A 21,219-nucleotide genomic window follows, 5' to 3' on the forward strand; every position below is an offset into this window, starting at 1 on the left:
TTTCTTGAAACCTATTTTCACAAAGGAATTTTTTCATGGCTTGCAAAACAATAAGGAGCTTACTTACAGTGAACTCCCCGGTGACAGCGTCAAACCCCACATGAATCGTATGTTCAAAGTCTGAAGGAAGAGAGATCTCTGGGCGTTCTTTCTCCTTCTTCTTATTGGCTAAAGGCAAAATGTTAACAGGTATTTATTGGGGACATAGTTTTGTCATCTCTAAGTTGTACAATTAGGTTCATCAAAAACAACTACAAAGCTGAAAGACAACTGAATCCAACACAAGCTTAATAGGATTTAGCTCCAGAAATTATAATTTCATCTGCAGAAGTAGCTGAGAGTTTGACAAAAAGTATTACATCCAGATGATTTACAAATTCCCCAAATCCAGTTCCAACAAAACTTGCAGTCCCATTGATTTATGTCCTTTACCAGCCTAAAAATGTAACCAACAGATATCTAGGTATATTGTGGTCAACTGGCTTTGTTGGATTGAATAGGACTTACTAAAGAAGCAATTCATTATGATCAGGTCAAGCTAAGTCTTACTATTAGAAAAAAAAAGAACACAAAAGTGCTAAAGCTGTCTATAAAAGCATAAATGAATTGTTTCCATGTTAACCATAGCGAAATAGAACTTATTTAATTTATGTTTACATTATGAAGCATATTTTAATACACTCTTTGTTTTCTTTCAGTGAGAACACTACTGCAAACCATTAATGTTACACATCTTTATCATTAGAAATGTTTGTAATCATTTACTCCCCAGAACTTTGCTAGTAAGAAAATATAAATGGCTGCTTTTTACTGAATTAATTTTACTTAGTTCTTAGTAACCTCAAATCAATGCCTTGGCTCAGTCATTCCAGTTTGTAGCTATTTCTCCATATTCCTAATTTTTTTTTGTCATATTAGCCATTCAAAATCATTGTCCTCAAGTAGCGGATTTTTCATAGTGACACAACTATGAAGAAACACGTCCACAGTTAATATGTCAAAACCTTTAAAGATATTATCACTGGAGAAATTAAGTTGGGAACTGTAATGAAATTAGTTTATCTTGGAATAGATTCCATAAGGAAGTTGCCCTGGAAATGTAAAATGGCATTAGGTAGGTTCCATAATAGCCACATAAGCATATCAGAGCACGTATCTCTGATTGGGGTGCATTTTACACTCAAAAGATAATAAAAATACTCACCCTCCTAATAATGGGAAAGTCAGCATGATTTGCCCAATTGAAACCAGTCAACCTCAGAATTGCCAGGGTGGCCAACTTAGAACACTCTGGTTCAAATAGATGTTTCCTTGGCCTGAATTTTAGACAACATTCAATTAACCACATACGGATTACTGGTTTTATGGGTTACCCAGGATAAATTTTCAATTCAAAACCTTTCACGTTCAAATGTCATTCTCATTGTTTCTTTTCTCTTTCTACCCTCTCTCACTACTCCCTATCTCCAGCCAGAGGACAGAGAGATGGTGCAGAAATACAGACATTCAAGGAGTAAGAAGATTAAGATACAGGATTAGGGATGAAAGATTGGAGGTGGGGGTGGGGGGTGGGGAAACAAGGGTCACTCAAAGCCTTTGTCTGGCCACAGAACACATTAGGACTCATTTTGAAAAGTATATATGTGCCATTCAACTTGACTTCAGCTTGGATGCTGTGTTTACAGCAAGTCTGCTTTATTGAATATGAAGCTTAGACCTTTTTATGTGGGTACCTACTTCTGCTGTGTGTTTTGGTCCTATAGCTACCACTCATACTTGCTTGGCCACCAGGCTATTATCCTAGCCACTCCTCTGATTGTGTCCTTGTTTTTCCTCTTCCCTGCTCTCCCATCCATGTTGGGTGTAGCTGACTATCTCTCTTTTTACTTCCTTCACAGTGTGGTCTGATTCTCCTCCTTCATGGGTGACCATTCTTTATTTGATTGGCACTGCTTCCCCTTCTGCCTTTTCTAATGCAGTCTTTGGCCTTTAACAGTCCTTTCTTTGCACTCGTCCCTCTTGGATGGTATCTGATGCCAGAAACTAACCCATACTGAGTAACTTCCTGATCCGTGGGTGGCTAGGGATGATCTGGGTATTGTGTGAACAAATGGTTTACACAATTCAAGAGGAATGCTCCCTTTAAGGAAAAACACACTACAAAGACTTCCAGGGTCCCTCCTAGGGCCTTGGAAGAGTCCCAAGACAGTGAGGAACTCTAAAGAAGTGTTATTCGATTCATAGTTAATCTACTCCTAGTGACAGGTGACTCTCTCGGGGTCAAAGACTGCTCTGAAAATCTGAAGAAGGCTGTGGAACTTCTGCCCATAATTACACTGTACACATCTAAACAATTTTGCATATAATTTCAAAGGTTTAAAACTCCCCCGACTCTAGGTTGAGAACCCATAGTTCAATCTATGTCTCCAATCACTGTATCAACTTGCATTCATGACCTCTCTTGCTAGCAGTCTCTCCTTACTTTCCGTTAGTATTGGCCGAATGTTTGAGGACTATTGACTTAGCCCTGACCACCTCACTTGGGCTGAGCTATATGAATTGGTCTTGTGGAGTCTCTCTAGAAGGCTACCCAGTTGCCAGTCCCTCACCAGCCTGATCATGCCCTTCCCTTCACTCAGGGCTAAGTCTAACAAAGGCAGGAAGCCCAAACTTGCTCTTCCTCCAAGTCCATGTTCTCTCAGTGAAATGATACCACTAACCACTCAGATCAGAAAGGATTCAGGCTTTAGACACCAACTCTTTTGGGAGGCCCTGAGCAATGAAAAGATTATGAAACCCCACTCCAATATGTAATTCAAATAAAAACAATAGTAAAGCATAAAAAGTTTAAAAAGTCCAAAAAATTCTGCTACTCCTAAGGTGATGAAGTCTTTCTAAAAATTACAGATACAGACTAAAAATGTGGCCAGGTTTTGGGGGCCCCTGATTTGTGGGGCCTGCAGCCCCTGCTTACTCTTGTTACTGGGTAATTCAGCACTGGCCCAACTTCCCAAGCCATAAATTTGGCAGCTTCTTTGATTGCCACTGTATTTCTACCTTAATTGGTCACCAAATTCAAGTGTATCTCCCACACTCATCTTGAATCTACATTCTTCCTTTCTTCCCCACAAACCATCACCTTAACCTAAGGTACCGATATTTCTCACCTGGTCTTATTGCCTCCAATCTTGCCTCCTGCTCTTCATTACTTTATAATGAACACAAATCTGACCACATCCCTGTCATTAAGATCCTTAAATGCCACCCATTGCCCATATGGTAGAAGTTCATGCTCATTAACATGCTACCCAGGGGCCTGCACAATCTGCCCCAAGCTTACCTCTCTGGTCTATTCTTGCCATAACCCCCACTGCCCCATACCCACATCATGCTCCCTAAATGGCTAGATTTTTCTCTTACTGCCAAGACTTTCATGCTAGGCCAAGTCCTGGCAACTCTTCTATCTTACCAAGATCCCTCACCCCACACTTTGAATGGATAACTCCCATTAGTCCCTATTCTTGAAGACTCACTCACTCTTGGGCTTCCTCTTCTTTGGGAAGTCTTGTTCTGTCTTCCCTTTGCAGATGAAGTTAAATGCCCTTCTCTTCAGGCTTCCATAGAACTGTCCAGTGCGTACTCAGATCTTGGCATGGATCAATACTGGATTGTTATTTCTTCTTTATATACCTGTCTCTCTAGATAAAATTGGAGATACTTGACAGAAAAGACTATATCTTATTCATTCTCACATCCCTTAGCACCTGGCTTATGTCTGCACACTTAATGATTTTAATTTAGGGAACAGTCACCATGTGCAAAAAGTGCTTCCAGGGTCATCTCATTTAATTTCCATCACAGTCTCATTAGGTAAACCTTATTAGTATTGTATTATTGTTCTGTAGATGAGGAAAGTGCGTGTAAGGTTCAACCACATACCCAGGATTATAGAGCTAGCAGGTGTCAGATCCAGAATTTGAACCTAGGTCCCAACCATATCTACAGAGCTCACGTTCTTAACAGCTACACCATTTATTATTCAGTATCACTTTTAAAAAAAACAACATTTTTGAGTCCTAGTCTTCAGTAAATATGATTGAATGTGCTTAGATGAGAATTTTTTGTCTCTTTTCTTTTACACTAAATTGTCTGTCTGTATATCCCTCCAGAAAATTCTACTGAGTATTGGTTATTTATGTTAAGATGCAGTCTAACCTGAATCTTGGCCTGGTAAGACTCAGCCTGATAAGCTCTGGGATGATGTCTGCAGAGAGCAGAAGCCCAAATGAGTACCACTTTCTAAGTGTATCATCCATACCCTACTGGAACATAGAACTAAGGCCACAGGTTGCCAACTAGACTACAATCTACAAAGTGTTTGGCCTTGGGACCCTCTGGGTGTGCAAGAATTCTGGCTATAACTCCAGGGGCCAGTGAACCTCCAGAGAGTCACTCATCTTGACACCTTTCTCCATCTCACGTACATGTTAAAGAAAGAAAAGCCTCCTAGTCATCCATCATCTCCTCTATGCCCTACCCCAATCAATGTCCTGTATTTTCCCCAGTACCTACAGCTTATTCCATTACCAATTCCCTAAACCTTCAACCTCTTCATTAAATGCTCTCTTCACTTCTTGCCTCAGGTTTCAAACTGCACTGTGCATCACTCTCATTGGGAAAATTTAGAGAGAGGGAGGTATCCGAACCTCACCCCGAGAGATTCAGATTCAGTTAGTCTGGGGCAGAGCCCAGCACCTTTAATTTGTAAAGCTCTTCAGCTTTCTCCATTAAGCAACTGGGGTGGAGAACTTCCAATTCTACTCTCTAAAGGGGGTATCACTTCCTCAGATAATCCTGATGGACACTGCTCATTCTTCCTCACCCCAAGTTCTTAGGTGTGGAGGAATGAGGCAGGGCGGCTTTTCCCCTTTTATTTCAAAGCTGTTGATCTGAGATCAGTACTTCTGCACTTGCCTACAAAAGCCCCTTCTTTGAGGTTACTGCCATTCAGTGCTCTTGGCCAAGTCGCCTTATCCACTGAGGACTCAGGCTCCTGGTCTTCCTTCCTACCCTCAGTGCTGCCATCACTCTGTGAAATGTGATATATATAAATGGACATCTTTTCCACACTCTTTCCTTTTAACTCCTTGACCTCCCTCAACACTAACCAATTTCAGCTCCCTTCTAGTTCAATCTGCTCCTATGGCCACCAGTAACTTAGTGGTTGTCAACCAGGGCCACTCATTAGAATAATCTGTAGAGTTCTATAAAAGACCAATGCCCAGGGCCCACCCAGAAGTTACTATAGCAGGATTTGTGGGGGTGAGACCTGGACAAATGATTTTCTAAGTTCCACAGATCATGCACAGAGTGGAGGATGACAGGTACCCCAGGCCTTTTCATTATCCAGAATGATCATTTCTTTGAAATATTAAACCCCATTATCCCAGCCTCCCAAAATGTTAGCTCTCTTTCCAGCCCTTAATCTTTTTTTTAATTGTTCTTTGGTCTCAACAAAAATACTAGTCCCTGGATCCCTCCATTCTTGACAAGTTACCAGCTTCCTTATAGCCTAGATTCTTTGGTGCATCATTTAAATTACTCTTAAACCACTGGTCTGGAAGCAATGCCACTCTCTGACTTACTATTGCCATTCTCCTGCAAAAATCTACTCTAATAGAATGCCACCATGGAACCTCCAATTCTAGACTGAGGCTGACAAGCTATTAGCGGGGAAAAAAATCACACAGCTACGTAGATTGGCTCATACTATAAAAGTCAGAGACCATAGTTGGGTCATCAGTGTGCTTGACAATATTCTTCTTGTTTGTTGCCAACTTCCTTTCCCACTTCTTTTACTGAATATTCAAGAACTTTCCCACTTTTGCACAAGCTTCTGCTTCACCCTCTCCTCCTTGACTTTCTGCATACGAAATTCCTTCACTTCACTGAGAAAAATGGAGGCCATCAGTTTGGAACTCCTTTGACTTGGCTTTCTGTCCCACTCCAATGGCATTTTTCTCCATCAGTAATATCTCATGTCTCACCGGAAGCAGTGTCCGCACCCCGTCTGCCTGAGGTTTCTCTCTCCACTGATGCTCCAGATAGCAGTCCCTTTCACTTCTCCAGGGCTCTCACACCACCAACTATTTTGTTTATTTCTTCTTGTATCTTCAATCTCTCCTTTCTTACTGACACTTCCTGTCTTGCTTGTGAGACCTGCTGAGATCCCTTTCATCCTTAAAAATTAAAACCCTCTGACACCTCACATATTTCTCTCCTTGCTATAGCTTCACCTTTCTTTCTGGAGCTTAAACTTCTTGAAAAGGCAACCCAGACTTCTTCAACCTTCACTTCTCAAACCAGTGCAATGAGTCCCTGAGGTCCTGAATGAATCTCCTACTTGAAAATGTCCACTTTCAGTCCTTAAAACTGTTGACCTTTCAGTCTAAACTGATATTACTGACCCTGAACTTCATGAAATGAAATCCTTCCTGCCTTCTTTCATGCAGTCCTTTCCTAGAGCCTCTTGCTGAATTTCTGGGTCTTCTGTTGACTCTTTAAACAGTATTTCCCAGGAGCTGTCTTAGGTCCTCATCTCTTCTTAGCAATACACCTCTCCCTTTGGCCACTTCACCTACTTGTATGGTTCCTCTTCCCAGCTACATTAGTGGTTTACCATATGGATGTCAAGTCTGACCTCTCTGCTCTACCCTGACCCCATGGAGTTGCATACTGAACACCTCTATTTTGATATTTTCAAAAGTAAATGAATTTTCCACTGCCTTCTCCCACATAAAACAAGAAATGACAAATCATCCCATGTACCCTACCTTACCCTTCTCTTCTCATCATCCTCTTAGTTGCCTAGCTCTGCTAATGCTTTCTCATAAATATTCCCTCTGTGTTGTCCTCTTCTGTTCTGATACTGGCTGTTAGGCCAGGCCACTGTCATTTCTCAGCCACATAACTCCATTTGTCTCCTTCCTCTTGCCCCCCCGGCCCCCGCCCCCATAGTTTACTCTTCTCCTGTGGCTGGAGTGATATTCTGAAACACAAATCTGATAATGTTCTGCATCAGTGCTTCCCCAATGCCTTCAAAATCAAATTCAAAGCCCTCAGTTTGGCATATATAAGCCCTCCAGGATCCTCTCCCCAATTAATTCCATGGCTCCATCTCCCACCCCCCTCACTAACTCATGCTCTATGCACTAGCTATTCGGAACTACTTGTAGTTGTATTCATAGAACTCCAGCTAATAATGTGTCATGCCTCCAGCCTTCACAATGGTGCTCCTTCATCTGGAATGCCACCCATCCCTGACATGACTAGCTCTCTTTTTTAAGACTCACCTCAGTTCAGTGTTCACTTCGTCCAGGAAGACTTTCCTAACTTCCACTCGGTCTTGAATAGTTGCCTCTCCTCAGTGCCCAGTTCTGTACCACACTTACCACAGTAAACTCTAATTGATGACTGACTTGTCCGTGTCCCTCACTAGGCCGTCAGTTCCTTAAAGGCAGGAACTGGGACTTAGCTACCTCTGTATCCCAAAATCTATCTAATACAGTAACCGATTCAACAAATACTTGATGAATAAGCACATGAATAAATGAATGAATGGATGAATGACCTTCATTACATGAAATGAGCCTTATAAGATGGAGACAAGTCATGCCTATGTACCTTTATGTGTTCATGGGTGAGGAGACTAGGATTCAGGTTCCCTATAAAGGCTGTGAGGTGGGAGGGTATGTTTTAAAGTACTTGTTACAGTTGAAGATGTTGGTGGCAGCAGTGGGGCTGTTCTTCTTCAATGGCAGGGATGAGTCCAAACTCATTCAGACATACCTCTTGCCAGGTACCACTCTGGGGCCAAAAGCATATATTGGCAACAGAGTTGGACAGGGTACAAGGTACAGCAAAGTGACCAATTCTCCCCCACATGGAATTCCTGGATGATAATGCTATGCTTGCCTTCTGAAAGCATTCTAGAAAATGGTCACCTGGATCTTCCTCATTGTAGGAATTCCACTCATCTTCCCCTATAGTTCCTGGAAGTTTTGTTGGGCTTTCTCATTGGATAATGTCATATGGTTACATCCAGAATTCTATTGTAGAGCACTTTTTAGCTCCTTGAAAATAGAGCATGTAGGAGAAGAAAGGGAATGGCCGTGAACAGACATAGGAAAATGTTTTCCTACATAAACAGAGCCTAAAGGCACAGAAAAATAATCATTTCTTTGAAAGCATGAGGTTATGGCATGGGGCATAGGAAAAATAAGTGACATTTAAAGCCAAGTTAATAGAGAAAGCTAAAAGCAAAATATGATGTAGAAAGCAGAAATAATTTTTCCAAAGAAACACACACACACACACACACACACACACTCAGGCTGGCTAGTTCCAAGCAGAAAGCATTTCACAACTGTGGCTCTAAAAGGAACAGTTCTGTCTTGCTACTGTCCCACTTTTCTTTCCTTTGACAGTGTACACAGCCTTGTGGATCAGTGTAGTGACAGACTGTGCTAGGTCGCTCATTAGGAACTGAAGTAATATTCTAGACTTGCAATCTGACTGGGGAAGCACACTTAGCAAATAAAAAATAGTGATCAATACTACCAGACCAAAGACAGTCAGGTGGTAGGTTGAAAAGAACAGAGTGTAAATGACGTAGTATATGAAAAGGGGACAGAAGGCTGTGGTGAGAGCTCACCAGAAGAGGTAGGACTTGAGAGATGGTCTTTAAAAATGGCTAGGCACAGGTCATGATGTCAGGGTCCTGGGATGGAGCCCCACATTGCATAGGGCTCCCTGCTCAGTGTGGAGTCTGCTTCTCCCTCTCCTCTGCCACCGCTCATATTCTCTCTCTCTCTCTCAAATAAATAAAATCTTAAAAAAAAATCGACAGGCAGGAAAGGGTAAGGCACCCTAAGTAGAACAAAAACAGGAGAAGCAAAGCTTGTAAGTAGGAACGTATACAGCATATTGATGAGGAAGTGGGATGACACACAGGTAAAGAGATAGGGTATAGCCTTGGAAAGTAAGAAGGAAGACGAAATTGGAGATGGTAATAAAGAATGTGCTAGAAAAGATTTTTGAGCAGGTGGATGATATAATAGAGAAGGTACTTTCTGGAAGACAACTCAGGGAGCTATCTGCTGCTAGCAAGATACACAAGGCATGGTGGGGGCGGGCTTCCAAATGGTAGATTACTTCACACCAGCTGAGAAGAAAAATATACAGGGGGGATGGAATAGGAAGAACTTCTGTGTAACTGCATCTGTTTATCTGTTGCCTCTAAGATCACCTACTAGGCATTTCCTATAAACTGTGTGTGTGTGTGTGTGTGTGTGTGTGAACTCTGCAACCAGACTGAAAATTACAAATCTATAGGAGGGGACAGGGAACCCTGTCTTCTGTGTATTATGCCCCATAACACTCAGCATGGAGCTAGGCACATAAAGAGCAGATACAAATCTTTTCTGAGTGAAGTATATCAGGAAACTATAAACAGTGCTCCAGGGAAGCCTCTATTCACATCCAATTCTGGTCCATCTCATTTTTAAACTGAGACAGATAGCAAGCTCGATCTGGGCTTCAAGTTATCATGCAGCCTAGCTTTCTACTTACACATCTCTGTCCTGTGATGTTCCCTGAACTCCTTTGAGATACAGGAGGCCTATCAAGATATGTTGCAAGGAGGCTTGTACTGAAGTTGCTAGGGTTGGAGCTCTCCCAGGAGGGACCTGCACCCTGAAACCCTCAGCTTGACACTAGAAACCCACCTCCCTTCTCCCTGCTCAGGTGTAATCTGTACTCAAATGATTCGTGTTCCTGAAAGCCAAAGAGTTTGTGCAGATGTAAAAAACATTTCCAGCAGGAGCAGAGGGGATAGCTAAGTTAGAGATCTGTCATACCAGAATGTCTGTTTCTCATCTCAATATTCCCAGCTTCACTCTGTGAAAGCCACGTTAGGAAGAAATGGAAGGATTTTTAAAGGGCCATCTACCTCCTGTAGGCAACAACTTCTACTTCTCCTAAGAGATTATCCTCAGTGACTCGGTCACTCTTTAGCTGGGTGATAGGTGTTTCCTGTGGTTCATTCATTTCTCCCATTCACTAAGAGGCTGCGAGTCAATGCCTCACAAAGATCATTTACAGAAAGTTGCCCTTGTGGCCTTTAAGAATTAAAATGGCTTCGTGTCTACTTAACTACCAGGAAAGTACATTAGGTAGTGGAGTTGTTGTGTTTTGTTTTTTTTTTTTAATTCAAAAACAAAAACCAAAACACAACAACTCCACTACCTAATGTTCTGCTCCAGCCTTTGATGTGTGGGTCACAGCGTACACTGTGCCATATAATCACCCCCTCCCCCCGAGGGAAATGTTCTGAAGCCTTCTACTTGGGTAAGAAGAAGTGTTCCCGAGCAGTTCTGGGTTATAGGTCCTCCTATGGCAACAGCAGCCTTGAACGTGGTGTCAAAGAGAGAAGAGAGCCAGAGGGACTGATTTCTACAAAGATGGTTCTCATCTCTGACGCTTCTGCTCCGTAAACAAATATGGTTTAGGGGGACAGGATAAGCAGGGATCTGCGAGAATTTCTTATTCATTTCATGAAATGTGAATTTTCCTACACAGGGGAGGGAATAATTCTCTAGTTTTCCTCTATTTTGGGCGGGGGTAGCATAGAAAGAACATCATTTGCAGGTCTTCAAATTTATTTTTCCCACTGGAAATACTTGAAGGTACTACATGGTGACTACACAGGAAAGTAAGACACAAAAATAGATTTGATTTTTGGTGCTAAGTATTTAAAGAAATTGACAGTGCAAGGTGGGTAAAATATTTAAAAACAGGTTCTATGTCACAGATGTATTTTTGGCTTCAACCTAACATCTTGGGCAAAATATATACAGATTCCAAGCAGAAAAGGAAATTGGTATTTATTTAATGAGGAAAAAGACCCAAATCCTTAAATACTGGATTATAAGTGAATCTGAGAGAAGGAATGAGAGGCGACTGTCATGTTCTATTTTCCTATGGTTCTTTCATAGTTTAACTGCAAAAGCATGAGTAATTTTTGAACAGAAAAAAAAAAGATTTAAAAGCCTCCAGAATCACATTGGAATCAGGGAGAAATAATTAATAATTAACATTTTTTTTTTTTTTTTACCAAGGCTATTGCCTTTTGCTAGCCAGTCAGACTTTTAGGAGTCACTTGTAAAGACAAAGGTAAGGCCCTGTTGTCACTGCAGCCTGAGAAAGGGGCTGAGATTCACCTGGGTGTCACTTGCTTCTGTAAAAATTCCATTTTTGCATATGCTATGGGCTAAAACCCTATTTGCAAAACAAGTTAGATGGCCACCATTTTATGACAAGCAGTGGGATATTCAGCCACCACTGGACTACAAGTCAGGGAGGATCTAAAGTCCAGGTCTGCCTTGCTTTGTAACCCGCAGTGGGACAACTTTGTGGACTTAACTTCTGAGTCCCTAACCTTTTGCTTTCCTCTACGAAATGGGGGCTAATCCTTGCTTCCGCCATAAGAGATCTGAAGGAGGCAACTGGAATGAAACCACCTTGAACACCGTTATCTCTGCCATCCCAAATACATCATTTCATTAGCAGTATACTCAGCAACAGGTGACTCTCTTTGCTGGAGATCTAATCTGCCACTTTTTTACTCAGCACTTCCCATCCTATGAGTGATGTCTATGAAAATACAACTACTGAGAAAGAGGATTAGAATGGGATGATTTAAACACTCTGTGCTCTTATAATCTTTTATTATGTTAGCAAATCCCTAAGTATTTAGTTGAGAAGGCCCAGGGTGGAAGGTTCTACCTCCTTCAGGTAGAACCTGTGAAAGCCATGAGCCCCCCAACAGAAGAACCTAGAAAATTTCGCTCTCAATAATTCATAGTCCCTAATCAGCATATCTGGAATTTCTTCATGCTTAGTTCATCCCCTCTGGTGAAAGAGTAAGCCCATGTCTTCCTGCCAGGTCTTCAGGGGCTATGGAAAACCATATGTATTCTCCAAATGTTAGCAGCCTTTAATGTGCAGATAAAAACTCAAAAGTGGTACTTCATTCTGCAAGAGCAGCTCCAGGCCCAATGTGGATGTTTGGTGTTCCACGGGGATGCTGGAGGAAAGGAAATGATGGTCCCATGTGATTCCTTCTAGTGATCTCCACTCATGCACAGATAGCCCTCACCTGCAGGGGTATCATCTTCAAAAATACTCAGCAACAACAATCATTCTGGCAAATCATTAGGACTCTTAACCATCTCCTGCCAGGAAACACACACTGGTTCTGCTCTCATTTACACCTAGTCCACACATGCAACAATTTTATTGGAAAATGTTTGAAAACAAAAGAAATCAAAACAAGGCAATGAAGCAATGTCCTAAGCCAGATACTCCTGTTCAAAGGATAATTATATAAGGCATGAGTTTGAGAGACAGAAAAAAGACCTAATTTGCTTTAAGATGGAAAGCAACTGCATATTCCCTAGCTAGTGTCCATTTTCCTCTGCTTGCAACACTTCACTTTCATGTTTGAAACAACTCTCTTCTGCCTTCCCCCCCTTCTCATTCATCCCCAGTATCGTCACTACCCCCTAACCTCCCCCTCACACACTGTTTCCTCTCTTGATTTAGATCTCCCTGTTGCTTCTTCCATTTCATGTATACATCTCCCAATCCAGAATTCCATACTTCTCTTGAATTTGACCATCTGCTCATTTTAGCGGGCCACCATATTGGCACCCAATTTCCCTCTTTATTGGCCTTGACATAGAAATGAAGGCCCTAGCAGACAGAGGAAATCACTATCCCACCTTCTTCCCATTTCAACCACAGGGCAAGGTGGTTCTACTTCTGGGGCATGGCACTGACCTTGGAGGACAGGCAAGATGCCACATCCTTGAGGCTTCCCAATGGCTAAGGTCTTTTATCTCCAAAGAGCACTCTTCTGAGCTGTATGGTTTACATTTGAAGAACCAAGAAGAATGTAAAAACCATTCAGGATTTAGCAGTCTCTGACATCTGGCTGTCTGATAATTAATTTTGACTCCCAATCATTGCTAGTGCAATGATAACAACCTTGGGCTACTGCAAGATCCCAAAGGGTCTTTAGCATCACCAAAGAAAGACTGCATACTGTTCAGTCTAGTTATCACACTAAGTATTTTTTATTGTGCATTAATTAGATGAAAGTTAATAAAGTGCATTGACCAGAACATTTGATTAACATGACCATAAAGGATCAGTGAGTCTTCTTTAATATTATTGTCGCACAGCAAAGCCTTCCTGTATAGTGTATAGAGAAAAGAGCACATGCCAGGAATCAAAACAACTATATATATGCAATATAATAACAAAACTATATGGCGCTTGAAGAACTTTTTCACATATATGAACACCCTCATGCACAGCCTCGACTTTTTCAAGTAAGCAATATTTAAGCCTGCCAAGTACACACACCAAATGAGAATCGAACCCACAGAATGCCCAAATCCAATGTTAGCACATCTCTATTTTCAAAATTTTTTCTCACCGTCATTTCTTAAGAAAAAAAAATGAAAAAATTTTTTTCTTCCCTTTTGAGTGGTGATGAAAAAATGGCTCCCTCTCCTGAAATTCGAATATGCTTCAAAGTACACCACCATCTTAAGGGAAAATGGGAGCCACCGCTGGCTTCTGGAGGCAAGGAGCAAACTAGAGTTTACCACATATTCCCTTTGGCCTGTTGCAAGGTAGTGTGATGAAGCAGAACACTCACAGGGCCAGGAGTCAGAGAAACCTTCCATTGGCTGCTGTGTGATTCTAGGCTGCCTACGTAAATGCTTTGAACTTAAGTGACCTCATCTGCAAAAAGGGGATAATACAGAGTAGTTGTGAGGATGAAAAGACTCAATACATATAAAGTGCCTGGCACATTTGGGCACCTGGGAATTAGTGAATAAATGGTAGATAACCTCTTGTTCGTCTTGAGTTGACTTCTATCTACCTATCCCCTCGTACTCCTCCAGGGAGAGGGGACTTCACTTCAATCCCAAGCTCATCAGCTCCCAAATCTCTCTGGGTCCCCCGCGAACAAAGGGCACATAAACCGTGCTCTCTAAAGATACAGCTCTTGATACAGCATCGCATGTCCTCTGAAACCCGCCTAATGCTCCAGTGTGGCACATGACACGGGACACATAAAGCGCGCATCAGAAGACACAGACGTCACACAGAACACGTCACCTCCAAATGCAGCCTCACCTGCTTCTCTCCCACATGTTCCTCCAAGCTTCACATCCTTAACATTGATTATTTTTAGAGGCCCTATGCCGTCTGCAGGGTCCTGGCTGATTCATTTGCTTCATTGCATTTGCCCTACTGGTTTATTTATCGATGTAGTTTCTCAGATTCATTCATCCATGTACTTAGTCCCCTCCTTGTTCCCAAATGGGTATAAGGCGGCTTACAAGAAGACACAAAATACAGTATGATAGCATAAATTCAAAGTAGGTAAGAAAAGTAAAAGGGAAACAATACCCAGTACAGAGACAGAAACATAAAATGGCGCCTGGAAGAAAGCCAATACAAAGTGCATACATACCGTGCGGTCCCATTATGAGTGCTCTGCATGGGCCACACATTGGGCTCCAAGCTCTTTAGCAGCCGAGAAACCGGATCGGTCTCACCTTTCTCGGGGACCGTAAAATCAAATCAAAGCACTTGTTCAGGATGTCCTTTTCCTGCTCTACATCTTGAAAACTTTTCTATGATAAAGTATCATGGTGGTGAAAATGTCTCTCTTAATTCGTTCTAATGCCAAGCTCCAGCTCCTGAAACAGTCTCTAACAAAGATAGATCCTTAATCTGGAAACTACAGCTGCTGCTTTTTATTTTGTTTCTTCCTTATCTCTTGAACTCCATTTGGTCAATGGAATGTAGCTATTAAAAAGACTTCTTCAATGAGCAAAAATCTCTGCTTTCATTTAACTCAAGAGATAGACAATATAATTATATTTATAACAAAAATTTGAGAAGGACCCCAAATATCCAACAAAATAACTGGTCAAATAAACCACGATGCCACTGTATGGTGAAATATTACACACCATTAAAAATGGTATTTAGGAAAACTTATTAAAAATGTAGGAAAATATCTGTGATAAAACTTTTAAGTACATATTAAGTAAAAAAATGAAAAAATAAAACTGCACTATTAGGATTTTAATTATGTAAAAAAGCTGTATATGAGAATTATATATATATAACCTGTATCTATAGCTATATAATCTATATCTATATCTATATCCATATCCATATATAATAACACCACAAAAAATCTGGAGAGAAATCTTCTAAAATGTTATCATTTCTGAGATTTGTGAATACGGGCTACTTTTATTTTTTCTGTTTGTCCTTAGTTTCCATCTTTTTATATATTGATAAACAAGTTCCATATGATATGAAGAAAGAGGATGAGGAGGAAAAGTACCAACCCAGTGGTTATTTTTAGCTTGTAAAATTATGGGCAATTTTCATTTTCTTTAAAGTTTTCTATAATCAACATGTAAGTTCTAGTTAGACAAAAAAGTACTTCAACCAAAAAAAAAAAAAAAAGGAAAGAAAGAAAGAAAGAAACAAGAGTTCTAAAAAATCTGATTGTTTTGTTGTTTTGTTTTTAAGGTCCAGAATGATACAAATGTAATACCATCTCACCATATTATAGCACTTTTTAATTTTAACAGCTCTCTAATACTTAGAATTGCATTTGGCTACCAGAAGGAGGTAGCCCGGGTATCACTCCCTGCATTTAACAGGTATTGAAACTCGGTGACTGGCCCAAAGTCACCATAATCAGTGGCTGAGCTGAACTCCAATCCAGGTTCTTCAGAGCCCAAATCCAGTACTCTTCCCATTCATTTGCAACTGATCATGCTATAACCCAAGGAGTCACCAAGAGGCAGAAAACAGGGAAACAGCGACCCCTCCTTACCTCTGAGGGTCAACTTCCCCTGCAACCCTCAAGGTAGTAGAGTTTAGGTGAGGAAAGTATGATTTTAGGAGGTTTCCCAAAAAGTGGAGGGGGCAGGGAAAGTGAGGTCACATGCAAACTCTTGAAAGCTTTCATGGATAATTTTTTGCATAGTGAAACAAAACAGTAACAGCACATTACCTAAAGAGAATAATGAGAGTTTACATAGCTTAAATTTGTAAAAATGATGGGCTCTACAGCATTTCCATTTAGATCTTAAGAGGATTCCCAGAGGTGATGAGGATGGCGTGCTCATTATGGCAGAGAGACAAATGGGGGTGATAGTGAAATGATGAACAGGGGTGCACTGTTAGCTCAAATCATGGGTTTTCATATTCTCCCAAATCATTGGAATCCAATCCTGAAATTGGAACAACTTGCTTGTGATTTTTGCCCTATCCAAGCAAGTGGCTTAAAGTAGTAAAACTTCATGACTCGCTCTTCTGAAGATGCTGTCTCCTCAAGTCTTTCCTGAAGATACTTTAGCACTTCTGGACAGAGTTCAAATTGAATTGTTCAAGCTTTGTCTAAAAGTGGCCTACCAAGTGTCTATTATGCATACTTAAGTGGTCCGCCTTCATGATTTAGGCTAATCTGTGGGTGGTTTTTTCCTAATATCGTAGTGTAATAAGACTCTTAGCACCTCTTTATAGAGAATTCAATGAAATCATTCACACTTGGTCTGAAGGCAGCTTATCAGCTGTCCAGTAACGATATTAAATGGTTCTCCTTGATGACTGAAGTTCTGTGGAAGATGCTTTCTCTCCAAAGTGATATCTTGAAGGCATCACAGCACCTCCTTGCAGAGTTCTTCTAAACCACTCAATCTTTGAACAGGTTGCGATTTGATGTATAAGTCTATCAATTTCTATTACTTTCTTGGAGAGGGTTTAATCATGTTCTGAAGACTCTGCACCTGTTGCTTCTAATTGTGTTTGTCTCCAGTCCCACAGCTTCCCAAATATCTTCATCATCACTTATGATAATCATCCCTGGGGTACCGGAAGCTTCCTGAGAGTCATCCTCTAGTGGCATCAACAGGTTCAGTTTCAGCCAATGAGTGCTCTTGGACCAAATGTTCGCCTCATCTATAGGTTCTTCTTAGCTAAAGACTCTGTTCGGAACAGATTGTTGAAAGTTATGTCACCATCTCTACCCAGATTTTTTTTTTTTTGTCAGCTTGTATTACTGAAAGGCTCTGTTAAATATCTACTGTTTCTTTTATTAAGAAGACAACATTAGTGATAGTGTCAGAACCCCATGCATTAAGATCTTCAGACAGAGGCGGCTTTGTGAGATTCTGAACAACAAATGTATGCATTAGTTTGGCCTAAGTCTTCTTGAATGGCTGGATCACTTATCTAAGGGCTCAAGGATCTGAGACAAGCAACTCGTTATAAAGATAACCTTAACATGAAGGGGATACGCTGGCAAAGGCAGCTGAGACACCAGAAGGACTGGGAAGAATCAGCAGGCTTTGAATTCAAGATTTTTCTTTTCTTTTCTTTTCTTTTTTTTTCAGTTCTGAACTTCCACAAGAAAGCACTGTTCAAACCATTCCTTAAGGAGAGAAGGAGTTATCCAGGCTTTTCTCTCTGTGTGCCAGTACACCAGAAACTTGGCTTGGCTCCCCCCTCCCCCAACCCTGAGAAGATTTGGACATAGGTTTGTGTCAGGCAGCAATGGTTTCACCATGAGGTCACTCCCAGGTGTTGGCACAAAACAGAAATGTCAGCCTCTCTGTTTTTGCTGAGCTCGTGTAGGCACTGGTTGGCTCTTTTTTCTTCAAAAGGACAAGTGGTATTATTCAAAGGCTTCCAAAGCATGGCAGTCTCAACCATGAAGATTCGGGCAGGCACACAGTCCCCTGCTTCAGTTGCTTCCTGCACTTGTGGCAGATGCAACACAGGAGCGGCAGGGTCTCATGGTTCTTTCTTCCGCACCACGCTCGCTGAGGACTTGGTCTCCTAGGCATAGCACACCAGAAATTTCTCAAACCATCCCTTGCTCTGGGCAGTTTTTTTTTCCCCCCGGAACCCACTTCAGTATCTTAAAACACACCTTTGGCCATTCCTTGTGCGTGTTTGCAGACCCCTTGTGCGGAAAGTGCTTCATTGTCCTTTTGCTTGTCTTCACACACAGGGGTTTGACATTTCTATCCTCCTTTCCATATGGGTCACCAGAAATAAAGCTCCTTTTCAGTGACAGTGGCATACAAGAGGCAATCCTGGTCCTACTAAGAGTGCTGGCTTTCCTTACAGTATGAATTGTGGGGCTCATTCACACCACGTAAGTGACTTGCGAAGCTATTTGTTTTAACTCAAAGGAGTCATGGCAAGTGTCCCTTTTCTAAAGATACCCCCTTTTTTTTCCTTTTTGGCAGTTTGCTGTGGGGCTTGCTTCACCCTTTTCCAGCTCAATAGTCACACTTTTAGAAGCCATATTTAAGTTTATGCTTATTAATGCAACCTGACCCCTATTTACCAGAGATTCTCTAGCCCCTCAGTATCACAAATGGTTTTATGAACAGCACATGGATAAATGTCAATACATTGTTGTGATGCTCGTGCAAATGGGGCTGATGGTGGACGAATGAGAGAGGGAACAAAGGACTCAGAAGTGTCTTCCCACCTCATGACAGAGCCAGAGAGACAATCATGTGACAACTCGGGCTGCCTCCCGCATACACAATTCAGAATTTTCACCGTTGTCAGAAAGGTATATAGAATTAAATCCACCTACACTCAAACTTCCAAAAAGGACAACTTACAGTTGGAAAGGAATTAAAACTCCCCTCTAAGTTAACGAAAAGAAAGTCACTATTCATATATTCAAGACAGTGCTGTTGTTATAACTTCCCTTGTTTGAACACCATGAATTCAATTTTACGTGAGATGCAAACACGGCCTAAGTGTATTTTCTGTAAACCCACAGTTAAGTCAATCACATGTTATCCTCTGACAAAACGCAACCTCTGAAGGTGTAGACGGAAAGGTCAGGCAGGCAGGCCCCACACAGCCAATGCTCCAGAAAGGACTACCCAAGAAAGAAAGTGACAATGAAAGAAAAAAAAACACTAGCCCCTTTACAATGCCCGGCCACTGATACTTTACTTTTATCCCCTCCTCCTGGGAAGATAGAGCGAAGCCTGGCTTTCTTATTCTTCTCTTCCGGGGCCATGGGAAGTGGTTTGGAGCTGTGGTTGAGTGCTGAAGAATCTCGGTTGTTACTGTTCATCCTCAGCGGGGGAGCTGGGGGTTTCTCTTCATTATCCAGACTGTCAGACATTTTCAGTGACAATTGATTGCACAGCTCCTACAGAACAGGAGGAGAAAACAGGAATTGAGAAAGAAGCGGCCTTAAAAAAAAATTATCCAGTAAAATGGGGATTCCGCCATCTTAGACACAAGAGCACTGGTCTCGCGTGGTCTCAGGTTTTGTGATGACCTTTTGGGGAAGCTTCTTTTCTAAAGGGGAGGGAGCTGCCTCCCTAAAGACAAATGACACCATTTTCCAAAGAAGATGAAGGTAAAAATTAATGGCTCTTCAGTACCTACACACAAACCTATCAAATCCCTTCCTATTTTCTGCTGTCCACTCACAGTCTTTTAATGAACAATTTACGATCTTCTTTAAAAATTCTACTCTGGGGGCACCTGGGTGGCTCAGTGGGTTAAGCCGCTGCCTTAGGCTCAGGTCATGATCCCAGGGTCCTGGGATCGAGCCCCGCATTGGGCTCTCTGCTCAGCCGGGAGCCTGCTTCCTTCTCTCTCTCTCTGCCTGCCTCTCTGCCTGCTTGTGATCTCTCTCTGTCAAATAAATAAATAAATCTTTAAAAAAAAAATTCTACTCTGATTTTGGTGACACTCAGGAAGCACAACCTCTTCAAAGTCTGGGGTTCACACGAGTTTGGTTGTTGATTGTTAATGGCCCCAAATAAGGATGTGTTAGCTGCTTTGACACTGGGATGCCGCTGGCATCAGATTCTTACCTGTGTGTACCTGATGTACAAAACACACTCTACTATTCTTTGAGAAATAACTGGGGCACAATCTAGTAGGCCTGACAGTGTTAGCTGACTTTGGGTGTACTGATGGGGAAACAATGCCTCATCTTCAGGTAGCAGGTAGGAGATAAAGCTGAGCCAGATACCACCACAAGAAAAGAGGAGCTAGCTCCAAGGAGAGGACCAGTTCCTGAGGAGACATTATACTTTCAACCTTGTCATGTTTTATGTCCTGAAATGGGGAATGAGGGCATTGGCCTGAGTAACAGGGTTGAAAGAACCAGTTGGGGTTTTGGCGACTTACCTGCTCTTAATTTATTACTTGTTAGTATCTTGTGCTAAGGGCTGAATGTGTTCAGGTTTCATCCCACTGGAAGGTAAAGTGACCTGGAAAAGCATGGATTCCCCGAGGAAGTGTTCCTGCTTGCAACTGTTTTCCTATTCTAATTCAAGTCCCTCTGCTAGGACCCCAGTGGAGGCTTGCCATCTCAAGTCATGCCTTTAGAGTATCTTCCAAGTGCATCTCCTGGTTGAATGCAAGATAAGTCAAATCCCAGTGCAACAGAATCTGTGTAAATTCGAGTATTAACTGGAGCTACTTTAGGAGTATAAGAGCTATCAAAAAATGACTTAGCAGATCACTTTATTCCAACAACATTTACTATAAACAAACAACGACCAGGGTCTCCTCGTCACCTGTTGTAATGAGAAAGAATCTTTCATAATTATTTTTATCCCTTTAGTGGGTACAATGTGTTTATTATTCGCAGTCATGAACTCTGATGTCACGTGATATGGAAGATTTTTAAAATTTTACCATGTCCTAAATTTTCTCTTATTTAAGTATTCAAGAACAGGTGAGTACCAATTAATAGTTTCTCCATCTGCACAGGTGACTGCCAACGAACAATGACTGGCTTGATCTTAATCTGGGCAAGAGATCTTTTTTCTTTTCCTTTGCCAAAGTGTCACATCTTGCATTATCTTAACGAATTTAAGACCCATTCTGTAGTTTTTTCAGTAATCATGCAAGGGGAAACACTCCGTAATAAAAGCTTGATCACCAATGACAACCTGATTAACCCTGCTTTTTCCTATATAGGTGAAACCATAGCACAAGATAAAGTGAAAAGCTATGATTTTAAGGATATACTCTATTAAATATTTTGATAAT

General features: G+C 41.5%; 1 protein-coding gene across 11 annotated transcripts in view; it reads right to left on the minus strand.

Moving 5' to 3' along the window:
• PAK3 (p21 (RAC1) activated kinase 3) overlaps positions 1-21,219 on the minus strand; it is a 247,993-nt gene that overhangs the window by 73,115 nt on the left and 153,659 nt on the right. For all 11 annotated transcript variants that reach the window (XM_082717310.1, XM_082717317.1, XM_082717315.1 and 8 more), the window contains 2 exons: positions 19,153-19,354; positions 68-168 (listed from right to left, as the gene is read on the minus strand). In XM_082717310.1, coding sequence (XP_082573436.1) covers positions 68-168; positions 19,153-19,327 — 276 coding nt within the window. In that variant the 5' untranslated portion in view covers positions 19,328-19,354. The remainder of the gene's footprint in view (positions 1-67; positions 169-19,152; positions 19,355-21,219) is intronic.

This window comes from Mustela nivalis (genome assembly GCF_964662115.1).
Source record: "Mustela nivalis genome assembly, chromosome: X".
Lineage (NCBI taxonomy): Eukaryota > Metazoa > Chordata > Mammalia > Carnivora > Mustelidae > Mustela > Mustela nivalis.